The 26,435-nt window shown below is 38.8% G+C and overlaps 1 protein-coding gene across 1 annotated transcript in view; it reads left to right on the forward strand.

The window, feature by feature from the left end:
• Positions 1-26,435, forward strand: part of PES1 (pescadillo ribosomal biogenesis factor 1) — a 773,399-nt gene that overhangs the window by 87,524 nt on the left and 659,440 nt on the right. Inside the window, exons 3-4 of the mRNA XM_044068668.1 lie at positions 19,257-19,410; positions 20,439-20,548. Of these exons, the coding sequence (XP_043924603.1) occupies positions 19,257-19,410; positions 20,439-20,548 (264 nt within the window). The remainder of the gene's footprint in view (positions 1-19,256; positions 19,411-20,438; positions 20,549-26,435) is intronic.

Genomic DNA, 26,435 nt, shown 5'->3' on the forward strand with positions numbered 1-26,435 from the left:
CAAAACTGCCTTTCAGTTTGTAGCCTGCTACAGACCACCCTCCCAAACTCAGGAACCCCACTCGGCTTTCCTGAGAACACTGGAGAATATGAAGGTCTCTCCAAACACCATTATATTGGGTGACTTCAACTACCCAAACATAGACTGGGAGCACTACTCAAGCCCCAACACCCTCCCCCAACGGTTCCTAGAATTTATAAACTCAAATGCTATGGAACAACTGGTCACCACTCCCACAAGAGGGGAAAACATATTGGACCTGATCATCACCAACATGGGGACTCTATGTTCCATACCAGAGGTATACCCCTCATTGGTAAGATCTGACCGTAAATTAATCTCACTGGACATCCATATCCCATCCCCACCCCCAGCCAAGGAAACCACGGTGAAGAACTTCTCAAAAGCAAACTTCACACTTCTCAAAACCGAGGTAGAATCCTTCAAAGCCCCCGGACCAGTGAAAAATATGGCCCAAACTGCAGAATCCTTTACAAACACTTTCTGTGAACACCTACAGGAATGCATGGATCGTGCTATCCGAAACAAAACCAAGATTCATTCCTCCAAAGACAGGAGACCTGTCTGGTGGACCCCAGCCCTAAATAAGCTATACAACGGATGGAGGAAGCTACTACATGATAGAGCAAAATCCCAAAAAGGGAAGGCATCTCTGATCATTACTAGCAAGAAGCTACGATCCCTCATAAAATCATCTAAGGCCAGCTTCGAAAGAAAAATTGCACAAGATGCTAAAGATAATCACAAGGCCTTCTTTAGTTATGTCAGGAACCTGGGTGGCAACTCCCAGATATGCTCTGAGTTAGTTCAAAATGACAAAAAATACACTGAACCCAAAGACATTGCCAGCATCCTGGCAGACAGGTTCAGTGCAAACCCCCCCCCCCCAAAAGAGCAAATGTCTGTCCCAACAGAGTGTAGCCTCCCTGACATCACAGATGCACAGGTGAGAGCTGCCCTCTCCAAAGCAAAATACACAGCATCAATGGGACCGGACGGTGTCTCAGGCTTACACGAACTCCAAGAAAAACTGAACCCTCACATAAAGTCACTGTTCAATCTCGGCCTTACTACAGGATATGTACCCAAGGAATGGCGTACAGCAACAGTGATCCCACTCCACAAAGGTGGTGCCACAACGGACCCTGGAAACTATCGCCCTATAAGCCTGACTAGCCTGGTCTGCAAAGCTGTGGAGCGTATCATCATGAAACTCATAAACAAAGACATTGGGAACCTCCAAACACTGGATCCTACCCAATTCGGCTTTAAGGATCCTGCCTCTTGAACCTGGTCAACTTCTTTGAAACAGTCACCAAGGCCATAGATGAAGGGAAGGTAGTCCACTCAGCCTACGTGGACCTCGCAAAAGCCTTCGACACAATACCCCACTCGGGCATCATAAATAAGCTCACCAGCTTAAATATCAACCCCTATGTCACAAGATGGGTTGCAAACTGGCTCAGGGATAGAAACCACATGGTCAGAATTGCAGGTGCCATGTCAGACTCTAAACCAGTTACAAGTGGCGTCCCACAAGGCTCAGTCCTGGGACCTCTCTTGTTCGGTATATATTTGTCTGAGGTACAGGCTAACATGGGAGGGACTATGTCTGACCAAGTTCGCAGATGACTGCAAACTGGGTGCCATAATCGACTCGCCGACTGATACAAACATCCTCCAAAAGGGTCTCTCAGAGACGGATAACTGGTGCCCGAGCCATGGCCTTAAGCTAAATGCCAAAAAGTGCATAGTCATCCCCTTTGGGAAAAACAAAGTGCCCACAAATTACCACATAGGTGGTAATCCATTAAGTACGGAAGAAGTAGTTAGGGATTTGTGGACTCAAGTAGATAGCAATCTCTCCTTTGACAATCACATTGCCAAAGTGGTTAGAAAGACCTTCTATATAGCCCACCTTATCACGAAAGGGTTCACATCTAGATCGAGAGATCATTGTGCCCCTCTACTCATCACTCATCAGGCCCATCATTTAATACAATGCCTCATTTGGGATGTGCTGTACCCGACACCTGCAGCAACTGGAAAGACCTCAAAAGTACCTCACCAAGAGGATCAAGGGATGCAGTTAGGCTAAAGAAACTCCAGCTCTACTCAGTTGCTTACCGCCTACTTGGAGGCAATCTGTGCCTGATGTATAAAGCCATGTCCAACCCAGAATTAATGGACATGCTCCACCTCAGGAAATCCAAATCCCTTAGAGCTACACGTTCGAGGGACTTAAACCTCAGCACAGAAATAAATAGGACATGCTGGAGGGACAGATTCATATCACAGAGGCTCCCCTCACTCTGGAACAAAATCCCAATCCATGTTAGGCAGAGTCCCTCAATGACCCTCTTCAAGAGAAATCTTGACGAGTGGATGGGAGATCGTAGGTTTACCCCTTGAATAAAGGCCTACAATTTATACCGGCCGGTAATGACACTATTGTTGAAGCACTGACAGACGTAAAAGCATTCATTAGGAATGTCAGACTAAAAATGATGTATGGGGGAGTTAATAATGAAGTATATGACAAACTAAAGAAGAAAAGTGTATTTATTCCTAATAATGCCCCCATTCTTAATGCATTTAATACTGTCTGTGAGAATGAATTGAGACAATTGTATAATGATGAAATTAAATGTAGAATGAATTCTAGGAAGTTTAATGTGACATACCATGAACATCTTGCATTGAAAGCTTTGGCCAACAATAATAATAATATTAAGCAGGCTGATAAAGGAGGAGCGATAGTGATTTTTGACAAGGAAAAGTATAATACGCTAATGTATGATTTTCTGAATGATGAAAAAACATTTTAAAGAAATTTCATATACTGAAGTTAGGAAAATTATTAGTAATGTTAGTATGTTCATCTATGACCTACAGGCGCAGGGCGATATTTCCCTAGAACTTTTTAACTTCATGACAGTATCAACCCCATAGTGTCGGGAAGGGGTTGGTCAACTGAACCTCTTTCCGTATTTATTGGAGAAGCTAAGTAAATATTTAAAATTATGCCCAAGCTATATAAAAGAATCAGGCGATTTTTTTTAAAGAAACTGTATCAATGGTATAATAATAATAGGAATAGTGAGTTTATTTATTTATTTATTTATATTTGTTGATCGGGAGTGTCCGACTGGACGTAGGTCCATTTTCAGCGGAGGCCCGGGGAGAAAAGCTCCACAGTTAAAATAAACAGACAGTAGTTACACTGGATTACATAGCTATTAACAATTTACATAGCAATTACTTACAACATATTTACAGATGAAGAACATAGTACATCAGTAGACAACTAGAATCTTTATCTGTGAAGTACATAACAGACATTAACAAATGTTAAAATAAGAAGTTCCTGCTGTATAATAATTACTAGGCTAATGAGCATCTGAGCTTGCTATAATCAAAGTAGTTAGTGGAGTGGAAAGAAAGGTAGTGGTTGGATTGGGAGGGTGATATTGGGAGTTGCAATTATGGTAACTATGGACATAACCTCCCTCTTTACTGTTATACCCAGTAATTATGGAATTGATGCAATTCGCAAATTTTTGTGTATTAACTCATGTATGAGAGGGAGAGATATTGAAGTTATATGTAGCGCAATAGAAATTGTATTAGAGAAAAATGTTTTTTTGTTTAACAAACAATCTTATTTACAACTCTCAGGAGTAGCCATGGGTACTCCCATGGCAAATACATAAGCCAACATTGTGCTTAATCAATGGGAGATGCAATATATTTTTAATGAAAATAATAGATATAAGAATAATGTACTTTTCTACCAGCGCTTTGTGGATGATTGTTTTTTTTCTATGGCAGGGTGATGAACAAGAACTGGATGATTTTATTTTTATCTAAATAGTACAACTAACTTCCTAAAGTTTTCAATTAACTTTTCTAGAACTAAGATATCCTTCTTGGATGTTGAATTGTACAAAGGCAGTAATAATAACTTGGAAACGTGTTTTTAAGAAAAATGTACAGGTGAATAGATACACACATGCAAAGAGCATGCATGCACGTCATATATTCAATGGGATTGTTAAAAGCCAACTGCTAAGAATTAGTACACTTAATACAGAAGAAAATAACCCGGGGTGGTGGTGCTGCTGCGGTAGCGTTGTCGCCTCACAGTAAGATGCTGTCCGGTTCGATTCTCAACTAGAGCGTCTTCTGCGTGGAGACATGCGTGAATGGGCGTACCTTTGTTGAAGGTTGTGCGTCAGAGCTGGTAACTCGGCATGTAAAAATCAACTACCAATCATTAGCGGACCGGAGTTCCACTGTGGCGACCCCTAACCGGGAAAAGCTGAAAGACGCAAATACAGAAGAAAATAAATGTCAGGAACAAATGGATCTCATTTGTCATGAATTTCAAACTAGAGGTTATAATAGGAGGTATGTTAATGAAATAAGGGAGAATGTTTTGAATAATAGAGATACTTATGCACCCCCCTTCATTACTGAATGTATAACTTCAGAAGTTATGAATAATGGCTTCGATAATATACTGAGATGTATAACTACATATAATAATATGACAAAAGATGTTGAGTTAGTAATTAAAAAGAATTGGTGTATCCTAATGGCTCAGCTGAAATTAGGGAAAATATTAGGATGTAAGCCTAGGTTTTCGTATAAAAATAAGCATAACTTAAAGAAAAGATTATGCTATAAAGATTTTGAGATCAACTGTTTACAAGTAACATCTTTTAATTTTGGTACGATACCGTGTCATGCCTGCAGTTGTTGTACAGACATCTGTACAAATAAAGTATTTGAACATCCAGTAAATAAGATTAAATATGAAATGAAATGTCAGGCAACTTGTAGAAGTATTATGGTTATTTACCTGGTTACATGTAGACCATGCACAAGTTTTTATGTGGGAAAATGCTCTAGAGCTTTGAAAGAGCGTATAATTGAACACAAGTCCGAAATGAGAAGAAATGCATCTTCTAACGCCTTAGTACAACATAGGACTGAGAAGGGTACAACACATAATTTTAAATTTAAAGTTCTTGAAATAGTGAAGAAGAGTCTGAGATTAGGAGATATAATTAATAAGTTAGATATTGCTGAGTATAAATGGATTATAAGGCTGCATGCAGACACGAAACCGGGTTTAAATAGTATGATTACTATTAAACCCATACTTGAATTTAGACAAAAGCAGTATCATTAACAATGAAAATAATAAAAATAAAATAGAAATGTAAATTGATATTGAATATTTGATGTTTCGTTTTATGGTTTTTACATTTTTGATTATATTTATTTGTTCATATGTGAGTTGTTCATCTAAGGTCTGTGTTTTTAAATTTTAATAGCTGTGTTCTTAGTTTTATTCTTATAGGTCGGCTGTGTCATATGGTTGTGATAGTTTTGTATAAATATATATGTGATGAGTTTATTCATTGTTTTACTAGCACTGAAGAAGGGTTATTCCCGAAAGCTTTGTTTGTTCATTAAAGTGAGTTTTTTCTTATTCGCGTTGTTTCTTCTTGGATGTTCGAGTTGGTGAATATAGAAGAAGATAGACTTTAAGGTTGAAGTTTTGGTCTTGTTAATAATGGCTCCCAGCTTGCAGTCGTCTGCGACAATGATGCCTCTTTCCTGGGAAAGACTGGATCAGTGGTCTGTTCTGTGGTCAAGCTGAAAATAGTGTCTCTTTCCTGGGTAAGAAAAGCAGCAAATGTCAGTAACTACCAGGCTATAACATTTTTTTGACACAAAAAACACAGTAAGAAGCACTGTGGCATCCCCACAGTTGAAAAAATACAGAATTTCTCCACAGAAAATAGTTTTCAGTTAGTTTACATTACTTGCAAACAGACAAAAATTAGTGTTCCATTTTATAAGAATGATGCAATCTCAAGACAGTCTGTTAAATAATGCTCCTAACTTTAAAATAACTTTCTTTAAGAGGAAAGTAATAAAACGGTAACAAAATTTATAGAAGTGGAATTTTTTTTCCCTTAAAGGGAACTTGTCAGCCCAGCAAAGAAAGTACAAGCTGACCATTAAATCTTGGAAGCCTCAGAGGACTGTACTGTTCAGTGGCAGTAAAGCTCTCAAGGGTTTTGTGCCTAAACTTGTTTTTTAGTCAGCCCAGCTTGAGGTACTTGACAGGTTGGGTGCATAGAAGGTGCCCTGAATCTTGGAAAGTTGGCCTGCCATTGTATCCTTGGGAGGATATAACCCATATAACTAAGGCTTCTGCAACTGTGATCATTCGGACATCAACTTTTCTAGCAAGAGCAACTTGCACATCTGTACTTTTATATGTTTATATACACTTTTTAGAAAGGGGTAGTAGTTTATTGTATTATGAGATGGGTGATACCAAGGGTCCTGACAAAGTTGGATTGTTAAGTGGTCATAATACATGTGGCCTTAATCCTGTGAGTTATGACCTATTCCTGTAGATCTAGTGTTATGGCAAGTATATTATTTTTCATTTTTTTTCCCCCAGGTTTTGGCCTTAAAATAATTTGTTAATGAAGCTTTAAGCAAATAAAAAAAGACTTTTCTGTAGGATATTTTACATAATTGCACTTGATATGTGAGATGTACATGTCTACAGGGGATGGAAAGTAAATAAAAGTTATGTACTCACTGTAATGATAGGTCCTTGTTGAGTTCTTTTCATCTGGTTCAGCCTTTGGGTTATTGGATCTGACCCACGCACCCTTTAGAAGTTGTGGATCCAGGGGTTTGACTCCTCCCCTACCCATAACGCCTTTCTTCCTCTAAATACCTTGAATCAAGTTTGCCTATGCATCAGTAAGCAAATTTTCATTATCTTGAAAAAAAATAAAACTTAATTATGTATATCAGGACATGCCCTAGAGAAATTGTAGCCAATGAGTTGTATAATAAGGTTCCTGGTTAGGTCCATTCAGTCAGGAAGGAGCACCAGCTGAGAATCTTGGAGGGAGGGATGTTGAAATGTATGAAAAAAGACAACCTGGATCTTTCATTAATGGTGTATACATTACTTTCATATCCAGTGTTGTCTTTTTTTCATCTGCTTCAACCTTTGGGACAAATTCCTCAGCTAAAAAAATCCCTGGGAGGTATCAAGGAATGATATTCCTGACTATAGTGGAGCCAAAAGATGTATGGGATTTTGGTTGTACATTCAGATTGTAATAGGATGTGAATTTGTGGACCATGGGCCAGGTTGCTACAGCACAAATTTCGTCATTAGGAACTTTAAGCATGAAGGAAGTAGCAACATACCTTGTTGACTGAGCTCTTTGTTAAATAAAGACATAATTTTTTGAAGACAAAAGCTATACAATCTGAAAGCCACCTTGACGGTGTGACTATAGAAACACTCTGGCCTAACCTGGCACAAAAGAAAGCTACGAACAGGATATTACATAATCTAAAATCTTTTTGTCCTGTAGAAATTAAACCTCACTTGTTTGTGAACAGCTAATAAATGCAGAGTATACTCGCCTCTGATAGAAAAGTTTGGAAAGAATACCGCTAAGTTAGTTTTGATTAAGGTTCGTTTTGGATACCACTTGTGGAATTAATGAGATTTGTTCTTCGAGAAGCCCTGTCCTTATTGTAGATCTAGAAAGTGCATACAACTCTGAGATCCATCTTGCCTAAGTGGTGGCTCCCAGGAAGATGGTCTTCTAAGAAAGATACTTTAAATCTGCTCTAGCTGCATGCTTGCAGGGAGGTTTTGTTAACAGTTGAAGCACAATAGTTATGTCCAGTGGAGGGAATAGATCCCTTATAGGAGGTCTCAGTAAGAAGATTCTTTTCAGAAAGCCCTTTGAAATGTTCAGTGAAGCTGTAGCAGTCTGATTGTATCCAATATAGAAATTAGAAGTAGCTAATTGTACCTGGATTGTTGAAAAGCTAGACACCTTTTTTTTTTGGAAAAGATCTGACAAAGTCTGGAATAGAAGAGGGAAGAGCTGAATATGAATCTGTCTGTTTAGAGGTTGTCCAGACTGAAAACCTCTTCCATTTGCCAATTTTTAAACTTTTAATCCTAATAAGGCTCAACGACTAGAAAAACAATTGCAAAAGTATCCAGTCACAGGCAGCAATAATACGTCCTTCCTTATTCTTAGAAGCTGTAACAATCCACAACGCACATCGGACAATATCCAAGAAAATTCTTTTATTTGTACATCAAACACACACAAACGGATCAAGTGCTTTCATCCACATAACGTGGACTTCATCAGAATCAATTAACTAATAAATTCCACTGTATTTAAACACAATTTGGCACCAATTCATACTACATTCTTAAAGAGATCAACACTTACTATAATACATAAAGTAAAATAATTAATTAAATAAATAAATATTCTTGCTGTAAAATAATACTTACTAGATCTGCTAACATAACACATTGCATACATCAACTAACTTCCCTTTTAGTACTGACCAAATGTAAAAAGTATACTTAAAAGTATATATAAGGAATTATATATTTGTATGTAATTAATAAAATGGCATAAAAGATTCAATACTAATTCTTCCTATATACATTTAGATGACAATAACTATATTAATGTTTAATACTTCTTAAAGTACTCATTTTATAATACTCTTTTAATATATAATGTGCCTAAGGACAAAGATGGATCGCTTCCTATACGAAGATTCTGTCATGAACACAAAATTGTGAATCTGAATAAATAATTAAAAGTTTGTTTAAAAATACTAATAATTAATAAATAGTATATGTTAAAAAATGCTTACGTATATAATATAATAAATATTTTAAATAAATATATGCTTTAGTAATTCATTAATAAAAACGGTTTTACAGAGATGCCATCATTTAAACCCGGGGGAGTTGTGGCATCTGTCAAAATCTGCCATTTTGCTTCTTTTGCTGCTAAATGTATCCCTAAATTTCCTCCCCTCATATTATTATTAACTATCTCAATAATGGCAAATCTGAATTGATGTCTATTGTCAAAGGATAAAATGTGCCTATATAATGCATTAGTTTTGTCTTTCTTCTTAATCTTCTGACATTTCTTCTTAATGTCATACAGATGTTCATATATTCTCTTCTTAAACCTACGTTCAGTTTTTCCTATGTAATAACCTGGACATGATACACACTTGGCTAAATATACTACATTCTGTGTGTTACAATTACCTCTCATGAATTTTACTCTTGTTTTATTGATATTTTCTAATGTTGTATGGTCCACTTCCATTATACAATGGCAATATTTACAATTACCACACCTATATGTCCCTCTATGCTTTGTAGGAATATTGTACATCTTTTCTGACCTTTCCAGAATAGACTTTAAATTCAAACCCATTTTTAACACAAAAATAGGTGCTTCACCCACTATTTTCCTAACTTCAGTATCCAAAGAAAGGATGTTCCAATATTTTTTCATTATGTTCTTAATATGAGTTGTTTACGATGTATACTCTAAAATACATGCTCTTCTATATTCGCATTTAACATCCTTTTCTATACCCTGTCTGAGTGGTTTACCTAGGACTGGGAAGTACTTGTTTCCCCATTCATTAATAACCAATGCCTTAACTTCATTAATAAGCTGGATTGGATACCCTCTATTAATAAATAGGCTACTTATAAATTCTATTTCATCCAACATTTTATCATATTTTGAGCTCATTCGAGCTGCTCGTATACACTGACCATTAAATATACTTTTTTTCGTCTTATATGGATGGTTACTACTGTATTCTAAGTAATTATTGGAAAAAATATTTTTTCTATATATCCTCGATTCAAATCCCTCATTATTGCTGGATATGAATGTATCTAAATAAGCCAGACCTTCTTTACTAACACTATACGTAAATTTCAAAAACTGGCTAGTGTTGTTAAGATAACCTATAAATTCTTCTATCATCTCTTCTTGACCATCCCATAAGATAAAGATGTCGTCCAAAAATCTAGTATAGTATCTAATGTATTTGTAATACTGACACTCTCAAATATATACTGTCTCTCCCAGTCCAACATAACCAAATTCGCATATATAGGTGCGCACGCGGTACCCATGGCCACTCCTCGGGTCTGCCTATAATATTCCCCTTCAAAATAGATGTAATTGTAATCTAGAATAATGCTCATAAGTTCCATAATAACCAAAGTTCGTTCCCAATCAAGCTGTGAATAGTTGCGTATACTATTGTAAAAATATTCCAATCCTTGCTCCTTTGGTATACATGAAAACAGGTCAACTACATCAATAGTAATAAATATTAGACCCTCTTTCCATAAATCAGGTGTTAAATTCCCTAAAAAAATCCACGAATCTTTAATCATATGTGGAATTTTTTCATAAACATGCTTGAGCCAAACATCAATCACCACTCCCATAGGGAATGTCTTAGAGTAACTCCCGGATATGATCGGCCTAAAAGGCGGGTCATGGTAATCCTTGTGTATTTTTGGCACTCCTACAATAGTCGCCATATAAGGATGCTCTACTTTCATATACTTGGAGAAATCCAAAGTAATTCTACCATCTAAAAGCATATCCTCCAGAAATAAATCTATTCGCCTATATCCTATGTTGATTTCATTCAAAGAAATAGATGTATAATTTCCAGAAGTTACTAAAATATTATATATTTTATTGATGTATGCATCTCGATTGTAAATAACAATCCCACCCCCCTTATCTGGCTTCATTATTCTAATTGACCTGTCCTCTGTAATATTATTAAGTGAAATTAACTCATTTTCATTCATATTTGTTTTCCTGTATAGTTCCTTATGAACATGATTTTTTAACATATATATGTCTCTGGTTATTAACTTTTCATATAACCCTATATATGGATTACTAGGAGGAATATATGAACTTTTTTCTTAATTTTTTCAATAGCTTCGTTCTTGTTAGGTTCATTCCGAAAGTGCAAAGCTAAATTAAGTTTCCTTAGATATTTTTTAATTTCAGTAATGCTATCCACCACTCTAAACTGATTATTAGGCACAAATTTCATACCTTTAGAGAATAAAGTAAAATATTCATTAGTAATTATTTTATCAGTATAATTATATACAAAAAAGTCATTTTTTTGATGGATAATATCATCTGAATCAATAATACTAACATGTTCACTTAACTCTTTACTCTTGTTATTTTCACTACTATGTTCATGCTGCAACAATTCTTTTGCATTAATAGTTAATACTTCCCCCTCCATTGTCCTTGTGGAGGGTGATACTCTTCTCGACCCCATCTTTGATTTGCCGAGTTTTCCCTCCATTCCCATTTTCTCACACCATTCATTTTCCTTGGTTGTTTCCTTCCCTCTTGAAAATTTACATCATTGCCATATGTATCATAATTATTCTCCTTATTATTAAATCTATTATTATTTCCATATCCTTTTCTCCATTGGTAAGCTGTCTTGTTTTTATAATCATTAGTATCTCTTGTTAATTTATTATATTTTCTTTGTATGATACTATCAGCTTTCCTATTCACCTCACTAAATTGCTTTTGATACAAAATTTTCCACTGTTCAAACAATAAATCATCACAAATAGATTTGTTTAACTTTTCCACTTTGTCAATATATACACATAATTTTTCATCATTTTTCTTTAAAAGCAGTTTCATAAATTCAAAACCAAATTGATCAAACAGTTTTTCAAAATCACTACAATTTTGTTTATCCAACTCAGTTCCCATAGGAATTTTAAAAAATCTAAGTCCTTTCGGCACTATATGCATAGTCAAACATTGATTGAGATAAGCATTGTCAACCTTAATTCCCCTAATTATATTAAGGTATTTACCAGTTTGGTATATCATATCACGTACAGTACCATGACTACCATCAATATGTTTAACAGCAGATTTAACTTCCTTTTGTACATTTTGATCGAAGCGAACATCAAAAGTAATAAAATTGTCCAAATAGTTCATTTCGTTATTCCCAACATTACACATATTGGTATTGTCATCTAAATGTATATAGGAAGAATTAGTATTGATTTTTTTATGAATCTTTTATGACATTTTATTAATTACATACAAATATATAATTCCTTATATATACTTTTAAGTATACTTTTTACATTTGGTCAGTACTAAAAGGGAAGTTAGTTGATGTATGCAATGTGTTATGTTAGCAGATCTAGTACGTATTATTTTACAGCAAGAATATTTATTTAGTTAATTAATTATTTTACTTTATGTATTATAGTAAGTGTTGATCTCTTTAAGAATGTAGTATGAATTGGCGCCAAATTGTGTTTAAATACAGTGGAATTTATTAGTTAATTGATTCTGATGAAGTCCACGTTATGTGGATGAAAGCGCTTGATCCATTTATGTGTGTCTGATGTACAAATAAAAGAATTTTCTTGGATATTGTCCGATGTGCGTTGTGGATTGTTACAGCTTCTAAGAACAAGGAAGGACGTATTATTGCTGCCTGTGACAGAATACTTTTGCAATTTTTAAACTTTCCTTGTACTTATTTTGTGAAGCTGAGAAAATATAAACTTCCTGAACAGAAAGCCTGACATCTCTGACCGCTGTTAACATAGAGGAACCATGCATTTAGCTTCAGTGTCTCTGGGTCTGGGAGAGGCTGCCTGCATGTGCTAGTCAGAAGATCTGGACAGTACTCCAACTGTCCAGGGACGATGTACTAGATGAGGCCATAGGAAGGGGAACCAAACTTGCTGGGGCCAAAAAGGAGCAATGAGGAGTATCCTTCACCTTGCACCTTCTTGTCCTCTAATAAACTTTGTTATTAGAGGCAAGAGGGCAAAGGCATCTAGAGGACCAGTGGGCCAGTTGTGGACTACAGCATCCCTCAGTGACATACCTCTCAACTTCTTGAAGCAAAAAATCTTGGCAAAGCCATAAATAATGTGCTGTACGAAAGTCCAAAAATAGGGGCAGGTTTTAAGTATTCTGTCACCTTTTTAAGTTTATAAGAGCAACAGGTTTTGCATTACTATGAATTTTCTGAAAGGTATGAAGTCTGAAACTCGTGTCTGTCATTTTCCGACTTCATTCTTTAATGATTTGCCAGAAAACCACAGTTTTATGGAAAATGTACCAAAACTGTGAGGCAAAAATTTGGATATTCTACGAAAATCTGTACAGTTGAGAGGTATGCTCAGTGACTATCCCTGCAGATGGATTAGGGAAAAATAATTGCTGCATATGTTTAGGTGAGAAGCAAAAAGATTGCAACACGGTTTACCCCAGTGGCTGAAGATTTGCTATTGCTTGATTGAGGGACCACTCATAGGGCAGAAAGATGGATCTGCTCATTTTGTCCGCTAATACTTTGGAAGTCCCTGGGGATATGTATTGCTATGGGAAAACGATGTACATATGTCGCCCATTGCCACACTGTCTCATGATCTCCCAGCATAAAGGATATGAATGGGATCTGCCTTTTTTGTTGATGCATCAGATTTCTGCCATGTTGTCCGTCTGGATGAAGATCACACAATTGGGGAAAGAGTCATGGAAAGCATGCAAAGCTAGGATAAATGCCATCATATCCAGGACATTGATGTGGAGATTGGCCTCCATGTGTGACCACAAACCTTGGACCATCTTCCTTCAAATTGTCTCATCACTCCTACCCCAGAAGGGAAGCATCCATGTTTAACCACCATCTGATGTGAGATCTGCAAATGGGCATTAGACTAATCAGGGCAGGAAGAGGATGCGATAGCTGGAGCCACTGTACAGAAAGGGTCAGTTGAAGAACTGTCATGTGGTATCTGGTTAGGGAAACTGATGTTATTGTTGAAGCCATCAGCCCCATCGTTTGCAGGGGGCAAGAGTATTTGAGAACTTGATAGACTGCCTGACTCAGAAATTTCATCTTGGACTGTGGGGGGATGGCTATCTGATTTCCTCTTTTTCAGGTGGCATTGTATGAAGTGATATGTGGGTATCGGATGGCTCTTTGCTTGATTGACTGACTGTGATTCCCAATTCCTGAAGAACTTGGAAGAATATTCCCTGTTTCTGGACCAGAAGGTTCCTGGTTGGGGTGGTGAGGAGCCATCCTCTAAATATGGGAACACCCGGTACCCTGGCAGTGTGAGATGCACTGCAACCGCTGCCATGAATTTGGTGAACACCCTGGGGGCTGTGGTGAGACCAAAGGACAGTGCCCTGAATTGGAAGTGATTGGCTCCCAGACTGAAATGGAAAAATCTTCTCCTGGATTGCCTTGCCATCTTGATTTGGCAGTCTGCATCATGGAGATATGTAGAGCACATCCTGTCTTCTCTTTTCCAGAAGAGGTAGAATGGACTGAACAGTCACTAGACTCCAGATTCTACCTGGACTAGGGGGACCTGCTTGGATGACTTTTTTTTTTTCTAGCAGCAGTGAGACTTCTGCAGTTGGGATTCCATCTGATCAGGTGGTGCTGTGGGAGTAGTTTCTTTTGAGGAGGGGAAACAAAGGGAATAATGTAGCCTCTGGTGATTTATCTTCAATACCAAAGTATCTAATGTGATGGCCTGCTAGGCTTGAGGGTGCAAGGATAAGTACCCCCTTGACTGCATCCAGAGTGTGGCAGTTTGGGCAATCCTTCAGAAGCATTGGAAGGATTTTTGAGTAAAAGGAATGCAAAATCCTGATTCTGTGGTCTGCCTCTGGCTCTAGGGCAACTTCCATTGTAATTGCTCCCCCCTCTGCCTCAGTAAGACGTGTCTGCCATAGCATTCTGGTTGAACTCCTGTGATTTTCTGAGCCCTATCTTCTTACCACCCCTGTTCCTGGAAAAGGCTCTCTGAGGGGTTACAGAAGCAGATATCCTACAGCAAAATGGATCTTCCCGTCTTGTTTGCTCCTGGTGAGAGTTTCCTTAACCTTTGGTTTGAAGAGTATGGAACCATCAAGAGAGTCATTAAGAAGGTGTGCCAGTGGATGGCTATACCAGTAATGCTGCTCTCATCATGACCTCAGCTGAATTAGAAAGCAGACATACGGATGCATTGGACATTGACTGTAAGGTAGACAACTGAGACACCACTGTTTTTTGGATGTCTTGTCTGTCTAGGTTGTCTGAGAGGGACTTACTGAGTTGCATAGTTAAGTCAGGTCCCTCTGGAAATGTGTCAGGTGGGCCAGGTAGTTCAGCAATCTGTGTGTGAAAGTCCATGATGCATATTTCTGTTTCCCAAACCTACCCAAAGTTGTTGATTCCCTATTAGTAGGATAGACAGACATATTCTCTTCAGAGTGTTCCTTTTTAGTGGCTGTTGCCACAACCATAGAATATACTGGGGGACCCTTGCTCCAGTGTGCTGTTGTCGTCTAGTGTCACCAAGATTTTTTTCTGGCTTCCTAGGAATTGGCTTCATCATATCAGAGTCCTTCCAAGCCCACTGAGCTACCAGATGTATAAGTGCATCAGCAGGTGGTACCACCCAGGAGGTAGAAACACAAGATCCAAAATGCTCGAATACAGCCTCCTTGTGGGAGAGTATATTTAGTGAATCAGGCCTCTCATTGTTTCAGCGATTCCAAAATATCTCTGATAGTTATGTCCTCTATTAGGGATCTTGGGATTGATCTCACTCATCCAAGTCTGTGTTTCCTGTGATTGATTCCAGTGAGGAATCCAAATGGCTCCTCTTACAACTCTGATTTTTGGGACCTTGCCTCATTGGGGCCTCTGAAGATGGGTCAGAGTCAGACTGGGAGCTCGTGTGGTGAGCAGCCCTTAGACTGAATGAAGCTGACTGTCCCCGTCAATCTGTATATGCAGAGTTAGATGCCGTGTCCAAAAGGGGTTGCAATGAGGCCAAGCATGTGGAAAGCACCTCTTCTCTTGGCTCGACAAGAACCTTTTTGAAAGCCTTGAACACCGAGGCAGAGGTCAGGGAAAAAGAGACCACCCTACTCTCAGAACAGGATGTAATTAGAGCCTTCCCTATCCCAGCCCAGGATCTGAAGTCAACAACTGAGCCAAGCTGAGGTTAAAAGACAGTTCTGAAAGTTTTGGTGTCCAATCTTATTTATTTTATTTATTTATATTTGTTGACCGGGAGTGTCCGACTGGACATAGGTCCATTTTCAGCGGAGGCCCGGGGAGAAAAGCTCCACAGTTAAAATAAACAGACAGTAGTTACATTGGATTACATAGCGATTAACAATTTACATAGCAATTACTTACAACATATTTACAGATGAAGAACATAGTACATCAGTAGACAACTAGAATCTTTGTCTGTGAAGTACATAACAGACATTAACAAATGTTAAAATAAGAAGTTCCTGCTGTATAATAATTACTAGGCTAATGAGCATCTGAGCTTGCTATAATCAAGGTAGTTAGTGGAGTGGAAAGAAAGGTAGTGGTTGGATGGGGGTGGGTGATTATTAGAGTGGGAGTTGCAAGGGCATAGCCAGCATGTTTTTAGGTGTACTTAAAAGTTTTGAAGTGGGTGCATGATGGTATGGAGGTAATTGTGGGTGGGAGGGAGTTCCATAATTTGGCTATGGTGCAAGAGAATAGTGCTTCACCAGCAGAGTTATTCTACACCTCAAACCCTGGCACCAATGCTTTGCTTTGACTCAGACTTAGCCCATAGGCGTCAGAGTTGAGAGAATAAGGGATACTGTTGAAGTAGACGAGTGCTTTGACTTGGGTGCTCCTGGGACGCTTGGACTGATGGGCGTCAGATCTGATGGATGGACCGGAGTAGGAGATGCCAGTGGAGGTGTTGTTGGAGCCATTCTCAGAATGTCCAATGCAGACCTTGCTGGAAGAACCCCTAGCTGAATTTGTGTGTGAAGGAATCTCCTTACCTTGTTGACATCTATCTCATTGAGGCTTCTTGATGAATGAATGGACCTGGAAGATGAAGCCACTGAAAGTAATCTCAGTGAGTGCCTTTCCTGCAGTCAGGTGCCAGACCCAAGGGTTCCAGTGGGACCCGAGACCATTTCCTGGTCTTGTCTGTCTTGTATTTTCTGATGATATATTTCTCCGTTTTGTTTTTTCCCCCTGATTTAGCTGGGGGAGACACAAGAAGTGGAAGTGGAGGCTGAAGACTAGGTAGATGTGCCTGTTTGGGCAGGGATAAGGCTTTTTAATACTGATTTGTCCCTATGTCCCTGTAGGGTTCTGGTACCAAATGAGGCACAACTTTTAGATGAGATGCTCCCGGGCAGTAGATTTAGAGGGAGTGCAGGTTCTGCGGCGGAATCTTGTGGCTGCAGGCTGTACACTTTTTGAGTATTCGAACCTTGACTGCTACATGCTAACTGGCAAACACAACACAGTCCTGTCATAAAGAAAAAAATAGTCAACAGTCCTTAGCACCAAGAAATTATATAGAAAGATGAACGTTTCAAGTTGGGGAATTTTTTTTTAAATACAGATATTAAGAGGGGGAGGTAAGCTGCCAGAGATGAGACATTGACACACAAATTGTAAACATGTAGTTGAAATTAAATGTCAGAGCCCTCGAAAACGCATTGTTCTCGATCAGGTGTAAACTAGATCTGAGGTGTTTGGAGGAAGAGAAGAGTTATGGGTACAGGAGGAATTGGAGCCCTGGTGGATCCACAGCTTCTAAAAGGCGCTGATGTTGGATCTGATAAGCCAACGGTAGAATCGGATAAGAAAAAAAAAAACATCGGATTGTAGTTTATGACCTGTCATGTTAGGATTTGAGAACAACTGCTGTCTTGCAGTTTAGTTTATTAACTGCTCCGTTATAAAAAATAATTTTAAAATGTATTTATAGCATGTTTATACTGTGACTCTATAAAGCAAATTTTATTGCTTAATTTACATTTCAACTGCAGTGCGTGTTAACATGCATATTACTGGTTTTAGAAGATCATGGCTTTATTTTAGTATACAAAATACTAAATATATTAATTTCTGTATGTAACTTATTCAGATGTTTCGCATGTACACTTTTGCTATGTTATAAATATGAGTAAGAATATATTTTGTTGTATCCCCAGTCTCCATATCTGTTGCATCGAAGCAATTGACATTGCTGAATGCACTTCAGTGTTATTTTTTCTAATGGTTGCACAGTACTCAGTGTCTGAGCAAACTGTTCATCTCATAGTGACTTACTTTGCCCATTTTTTCTGCAGTCTTTTTGTCAGATCCTTAAGGTATTCTAGTACATGGGACTGCCATTATCCCCCAAACTGGGGGGGGCAAACTTGTTAATTTCTTCCCTAGGGCAAAGCTTATCAACAAAGCTTGTTAAGCATACCTAACTGCTTTTAAGATCAGAGCTCATGTTTGGGGCTAACTGCTTGCAGGTGAGGTACTGCGTCCAGTTCTGTCAATTTTGCCTTCCCTTGGGAAGGGAAGATTATGCTGACAGGTGTGATGAGCTTTACATAGCTTGGCATGTATAGGAGCAGAACACAGAGTGGTTATGATTTGAGCATGTATTACTGACTGGAGCTGAATAGGTAGGAGAGACTGAGTAGAATGGGACTTGGGTTATAACTGAAGGTAGGACAGCTTAAGAACTTTTTAAAAAGTAACAGTTTCACAGTGTGTGTGAGGGTCTGGAATGCACTGTCTGAGGCAATTGCAGAGTATAGAACAGTGGAAGGGGCATGGGGGAAGCTCAGGACACTGTAAGCAAGGATAAGGGAGGGTCTGCTGCAAAACTTGTTGGCTTTGTAGGCAACTTGCCATCTTTCTCTGTCCCTTTTATATGTATGCAACATTGTGAAATCCAGGTTCTGGGGATGCACCTGCTACTCTAATGCGTGAGGAAAACTGTACATTGTCACTTCTCTTATTTGATATATTTCATTGTTCACTTTCTTGACTTTGCAGTCGCCATTTCCCCTGTTGTACACACTTAATAGGGTGAGAATTACATTTCTCTTGTATGATACTGCCTCTCCATGGGTCTTATAGTAGTCATAAATGTGATATTTTGGTTGTATTTAGCACAGAAAGTCGAATGGTCTCATTCTATTTACGTATCTTTTTTTCCAGTTGTTAAAAAAAAAAAAAAAAACATTTAGAAGCCTGGTTTCAATGATTCTGTGTTTTAATTATTATACTCTCCTCCTTTTATGCATCGTAATGTGCTAATGCTGCATGACATTTGTGCATCAGGCAACATGAAGGCATGTTTTTGTGCACACTTGGCCACTCCAACTTTTATGTTGTTTACTTGCGTCTTGCCAGTGTGTTAAGCCCTAAGTCAGCTGTTGCAATTATTGATGCTTTTTCCTTTCTAGGCGGCTGTGTATCCTCAAAGGGATTTATCCTCATGAACCCAAACACAAGAAGAAGGTCAACAAAGGTTCAACAGCACCAAGGACATTTTACCTTCTTAAAGATATCAGATTCCTCCTGCACGAACCCATCATTAACAAGTTCCGTGAATACAAGGTAAGTGTAGACGATGGTTTTGGAAGCACGTGGAAACTGATGTTTTTTACAAGAAGGGCAGAATGTTGGCATGGGATTCAAACAGTAAGGAGCCCTTTGCCCTTCCTAGAGTCCTTAACAAAGTGTGTTTTGTCATGTGTGAGCAATTAGAGCTGTCTGCCTTCTAAGGTGTTGATGATATGGCTCTTATCACTTGAGCTGTTTACTTGTTTGAACAGTAACCTGCTTAAAATTATATTTGTGAGTTTGCAGTAAACACCATCACTCTGCCTTTTTTCATTACCCTGTGATAGTGATGAGGAGATCCTCACTTCAGAGTCACTGATTTAGACTGTGGGTGCAGAATAAGTGAAAATATTTGAGTGCTAATATAAAATGACAAAGCACAGTAATAGTAATGTATGTATGCTTTGAAAGAATATTTGACGAGTTGTTTCCCTCCTGGACCACTGGAGGGCAGTAGATGCCACTGTTTGGAATCAGTAATTACTAATGGAGCCGCTTGCCATTCCAGTTTAAACAGAGGTTATGAGGTTTTAATTTCTGGTTGCATTTCTTAGATATCCTTGAGGTTTTTTTTACATCCTTCCAGAAGAGGACATTTTATGACTGCTTTGTGGAACTCTATTACATTATACCCTGCATGAAGGTTGCAAACTTTGTATGCTCAAAAAAGTACAAATGAATGCAGTCTGTCTATTCTGACAGCCCCTTGAGTGAATAGTACAAATATTTTAAAAAGTGTTTCTCCTTTTAAGACTTTGTTCCTGTTTAATGGTGTAGCTACTGTAGCATGGGTTCTGTAGATTAAAGCTTGTACTGATGATCAGACATCGTTGTGATTAATTATGGGGGAATCTTGATATAGTCTTTATGGGGCTGTTAATTGTAAATTACTCTTATGATTCTGCAAGTTATGATTTTATTTATCTTTAACAGTTTTGGGAACCAGGATTAGATGGGACATGCTCTTATGGTGTTGTGTGATTGATTTATTTTTCAGAATATGTCTGTCTTTGATTCCCTAGGTGTTTGTCCGTAAATTGCGAAAGGCATATGGGAAGGGTGAATGGGGTACTGTGGACAGATTGAAAGAGAACAAACCTGCTTACAAACTTGATCATGTTATTAAGGAAAGGTAAGGATAAATGACAGAACTGCTTGATACAAACTACTTATTTGTGAGAGAAAAGCAATGATTCTTGCCTGTATTCTGTTATTTCAGTTATGTAACGTGTGTCTGTGTGTGTGTGTGTGTGTGTGTGTGTGTGTGTGGGCCTGTAACTTTTCACACTTGCTTATTTTCTGATAGCAGTATATTTTTTTAAACTAGTTAAACCAACATTTTAAAAAGTGTTATGGAAAAAATACTTTATTGCTCACCCTGACATCTTGGCAAATAAGCCTTCAAGGAATTTTGGGTCAAACTATTGCACCATCTGTAGAGAATCCGCCACAAATATCAAATTAAGACAATAAACTGAAAAAATACATAATTTTAAAGACACATAAACCAAAATGTACCACACATCTGTTTACATATGATATTTATAGTAAGCAAGACCAGTCTGTATCAAATGTGCTTCTAAAGTTATCAGGTTATATTCTGTGTTTACTTCAAAATTACTATTTTCTACAAGACCACACATTTTATGGCTGTTAAGTCTCCAGTGTTAACTTGTTTCATATACATTGCCAACTGTGTTGTCAGGCTGATGGTGCTTTTGGCCTGTTTGCGTTCCTGTAAATGATTTTTAACTTCCTGATGGTTTTGTCAGTATACCATAGTTTAAGAATGTATATACAGTATATTCCTTAAGTTGTATGTTGTGTGCTAGTCACATCTGTGTGTCCACTAGTTGTTTTATCAGCTGCTCCAGGAAAAAGAAGCCTTTGGAAAAGTGACAAAATAAGCTGATGACTTAGAGGACTGACATCATAACTTTGGAATTCCATAGTCCACTAGGCTCAAGGGTACTAGTGATGGTGAGTTACTTTTGACATTTCTGTACCAACCCCAAACTCAGTTGAGGCCTCTTACATGATCCTTTTGGAGGCTGCCACATGTTTGGTCCAAGGCATGTCCTCTTGAGCAGTAATGGTTAGGTATGGAGCTGCTTTGCGGGCCTGTCTTGCAAACACTCAACTTGCCTTTAGAGGCAGGGGAGGGAGATACCCCTGTCCAGGAAGAAGTAGAGGAGACCTGCATCAAGGTCTCAGATATCTGCCTGCATTCCAAGATCAGTAAAGCATACTGCAGTCACAAGTCCAAGACAAGATAGCAGAATGGTTGTCTTCCAGCTTGCTGCAGCCACTGATGACTTTCTACAATCCTCTACCCACGTCCATGTCACCACTCAGAATCTCATCGGGTTGACTTATGATTTCATGGAATTTTGTTAAATCCTCTCCCCCAGAAGGAATCAAACACACTGATTCAGGGGTGGAGGGAAGTGGTTTATTAGAAGTAGATGTCCGCAGTCTCTGGAATCTGATAATGAGGATGGTCTTCTAGACCTTGCTTACTGGGGATAATTCTTTTGGAGATGTACTTCACAGGATGAAGGAGACGTTCGTCTGCAAAGCCAGTGAGTTCTCCCAGGTGCAGATAAGCTACAGGCTGATGATGTACATGGATCACTGTTGCAGTAGCTTAAGCTATTTGGGTCGTACCCTTTGCACTGGCAAGCTTCCGAAAGCTTTGGGCACTTTCCGTGTGTTCCAACAGCTAGCAGCATTTGAGGCTATCCCTGTAAAAGGCAGATGGAGTGGCAAATTACTTCAGAGGTTTTTTTTTTTTTTTTTTTTTTTTTTTGCCACCAAAACAAACTGTTCATTAGCTGGCCCCATGATTCTGTCACCCCGTTAGCAGTCCTCCTACTGTTGGGCAGATAAGTCCCTATATGGCACAAAAAATGTATTATGATTTGTTCTTCCCCTTCTCTCCTGTATTGCCTGCTGTAGAGAATGTTTTTCAAACTGCAGCAAGCTTCCTTGATGAGCAACCTTTGGTCCTTCTGAGGTATGATGTGTTACATAAGATGCCGCAGACCCACAAGTACCTGTTTTCTAATGCTACTAATCCCATTCCTGCTAGCAAAGATGGGGAAGTAATGGATTGGTTGGGGAAGAAAATTGTATTATTGTGTTAGTCAACAGCATAAGTTTAAGTTTTTGCTTTTATCTTTTGAGAATTTACAGAAGTTTATGATTAATCTTCCTTCTTTCTGAGGTAAAACATTTATTTAAATGCTTCTGTGGCCATTGCTTCTCAGGTGATAAAGCACTTAAATGTGTCCTAAAATGTGCTTATGATGCAGCTGACTCCTCCACTAGGGCTTCTGCATTTGAACCAGTTTTGAGGAGACTTTGAAAAAGTTTGAGATTTAATCTCACCCTTGGATATGGAGAGTCTGTTTGCCCCTTTTGCAGCAGAGGTACTGAAGAAATGTGATGAAAGGGGAAAACTGATACAAGGAGTGACTCAGATTTTCTAACCCTCGTTTTTTTTAATTCAGATAGTTGTAATCCTCTGGGGTTTCATATCAGTTTGCAGAAAACTTCTCTCCTCCCATCTCGCAGAATGACTTTCCTGGAAAGTGTATTAAATTTGGCCTTGGAAAGAGCCTTTTTTCCCCCAGACAACATAGATGTGTTTGAAAGTTTTTTTCCTGAGTTTCTCCAGCCCAAGCCAAATATCTGCAAGGGAATTTCTCAGAATTCTGTGGTACATGGAATCATTAATAATCATGCTATCCTTTGCTATACTGATGATAATCATGTGGTCGTTTGTTGTACCAATGATAATCATGCTCTCCTTTGCCATACTACACATGAGGAACATACAATGGTACCTCCAATTGGTCTGTACTCTTCATCTGTACCCCTTGACGGATTCCAATTATGAGATTTGTAAAGAGGGAGGTTGGATGATGGTAGGTAGCTTACAACCCAGGTCATTCTTCCTTTTGACCCTCCTCCAGTCAGTTACCACAAATGCTTCAGACCTGGTGTGGAGAGTGGTGACAAAGTGCCAAGCTGTGTGGGATCCAGTGGATGGACAGAATCACATAAATGTCCGAGAGCTGTTGACTGTTAACAGTGCTTTAAAGGTCTTGAAATATCTCTGGTCACAATATGTGCAGGTGTACACAGACAACACCACAAGGGTTCAATACATAAAGGGGTGCCAAATCCTACCCTCTTGGCAGACTGCCAGAGAATAGCCTGGGATGTAGCAGTTCCACTCCATCTGACATTTCAGGCTTCATACATTCTGATTAGAGCAAAATATTGCAGAAGATGAGCTCAGCAGGGCCAGAATAGCCCCCACTCATGCAAACGTCATCTTGGGATATTTCAAGAAAGGATCCGACTGTGGGAAACGCCTCAACTAGATTTGTTTGCCTGCTCTCAGAATAGACAACTAAAGGAATTCTATTCCAGGATTCCTTGTAGTTAGGCCTGGAAGTCAGATGCTTTCTTATACCCATGGACAGGAATGTTCTTGTTTGCTTTTGCCCTGATTACCATGGTTTCTCTAAAGATTCATAAAGGCCTGTTCAGAAAGTGTGGTGGTGACTCCCTTAAGCCATGACAACAGAGGTTCTCCCTTTTCTCCCCCAGTTTGGCCAAGTAAAATTACCACAAGCTTTCCCAGGTGAAGAGTGTATTTTCATAAGGCAGAGGGAGTTTGATACATCTTGGTCTAGAAACTCTTCATCTAACTGTCTGGATGACAGACTCTTCTTACTTTTTGGCACCTCCCCCCAAGGATGTGTAGCAAGTACTAAACACTGCAAAAAAGCTTACTACTACTAGAAAATCTTGCGTGCAAATAGAAAAGATTTTCCGGTTGATGCCATTAGGAGAACCAGAACCCTTATCAGCCTGGTTGTCTCTGGAAGTTTTTTTGTGAGTTACTTTCCAGTGGTTTGTTACACCTCTTCAGTCAAGGTATGCTTGTCAACTCTGAGATCCCCCTTTCTAACAATGGTCAAGTTGAACAGTTTCTGAAATGGGTATTACACATTGCCACACACATGAAACATGTGGCTATTTGTTGAGATATCAATTGTGCTTTTTGAAAAATTTACTTTTGTCTTTATTTGAACCAGCTCACGAGGTTGATTTGAGGTTCTTCAGATGGAAGACGTTTTACTTATTGCTCCAGCATTTTCTAGGTGAGTGTCTGAGTTGCAAGCACTTAATCCTATCTCTATTCCTAAAGTCTTTTCTGTGTTTACTTTAAGCCAGATCATTGATTTCAGTTTTCTTTCCCAATCCAAAGAAAAAGTTTGAAACAGATCTTCACTGTCTGGATGTACACTGGCAGTTGGATGTTGTTTTGGTAAAACTTCATCTTTCAGGAAGGCTGACCAGCTGTTTATCTCCTGTGAAGGCAAGAGGAAAGGACAACCTGTGAATAAGTTGACTGTTTGTAGGAGAGTGTCTCATGCTATTACTTTTTGTTGTGTTTGCCACAATAAGCCACTTCAAAGTAGGGTTAGAGCTCATTCAGCAAGGGCACTGGCTTCTTCAGTGGCATTTGGAAAGGGGTGGATTCTAGAAGTTTTTTTTAGAGGCAATGTCTTTGTCCTCTGCACTTTTACAAAGCCCTAGAGACTAGATTATTTTTCCAGGTCAGGAATAAGCTTTGCCAGGACCATTCCTTCAGGGGCCTTCTAGTCTTTGATATTGCCCTCCTCCCTTTTTTGTTACTACTTACAAAGCTGTGGGAATCTACGAGAATAGCTTAGGCTACCGCAACAATGATCCATGTGTGAACATAGTATAGGTGTTTAAACATAGCAGATCAGTAGATGTTGTAATGGATCACTATTGCAGTAGCCCCCTATTTTTTCCTCTTGGCCTACTTGTTACCAGGGTGAGTTTTGTTTTACCCTTTTATATATAGTTTTGGTTCACTTTCTTTCTTAGCACAAGTATACGGGGCTTTTGTCTCCTTTCTAGCCAAAAATGCTCTGAACTGCCTTTTACAGGGAACACCTTGGGTACTCCTGGCAATTGGAGTGCATGGAAGGCACACACAGCCTTGGGAAGCTGGCCATTATGGGGAATGATTCCCAAACAGCTTAGACTACTGCAGCAGTAATCCATTACAACACCTACTGTTAAGGTAAGTTTACTTGCACAACTATATTTTTCTAGCCTTCAAGAACCAAAGCATCTTTCCACAACTGCAGTTTTGGAAGTCCTAGATGTGTGCCTTTTCTTCTGCATCTTTACTGTCTGATTCCCATCCCATTTATTGTAGGAAGGTAGATCACAAACATCTTTACAAAAATCTCATTGTGGATCCTGCAGTGGTGTCCGTGGATTCTAGCAAGGGATCTGCTGTGGCTACAGTTAGGAACCCTGTTCCCAATAACAGGGAGAGTAGAATACTTGGGGAAGAGACTTGCACCTCAGCTACCCTCACCATTAGGACCTTCAGTCACCAGTCTCACTTGTTAAAATTCCAGAAGCCCCACTGTGATCATCAAAGATAGAAGGGAAAAAGGATTAAAGGTAAGGGCCTTTGAAAGAAAATGCTTGATATGTGTAATCCCTGTTCCCAAATGGCCAGGTGCTGCATGATAGGTGATTATGATGCTGTAGGTATTTCTGCAGGGTGGTTGGTAGGGGTTCTGAGGTTAGTAGACATGCCTAGTTGAGGACTCAGACCCTCTCAATGCATGTGGAAACAGTTCCTGAACACCCCTCTAGATAAGCTTATTTTTGCATTCCCTGTGAAGAAGGCATTCAAGAAGTTCGTTGCCATCCATTAAGTATACTTTTCATTCTTCACTACCTAGATATGTTTGGAACTATCCAGTAAAAGCTAGTCCTTTCCTCCTAAGCAGGATAAGACAAGAACAGAACCCAAAACAAACAGAAAAAGTGGTAATCTGATAGGAGCAACTTTGACAACCCCTCTCCCTTCCCACATACCAAAAAAAAAAAAATACACCAGTAAACCTCTTATTTCTATATCTCACTGTATGATAGGAGGCTGGCTGGCC

The sequence above is a fragment of the Protopterus annectens genome, chromosome 4.part0 (genome assembly GCF_019279795.1).
Source record: "Protopterus annectens isolate FY-2018-M chromosome 4.part0, PAN1.0, whole genome shotgun sequence".
Classification (NCBI taxonomy): domain Eukaryota; kingdom Metazoa; phylum Chordata; order Ceratodontiformes; family Protopteridae; genus Protopterus; species Protopterus annectens.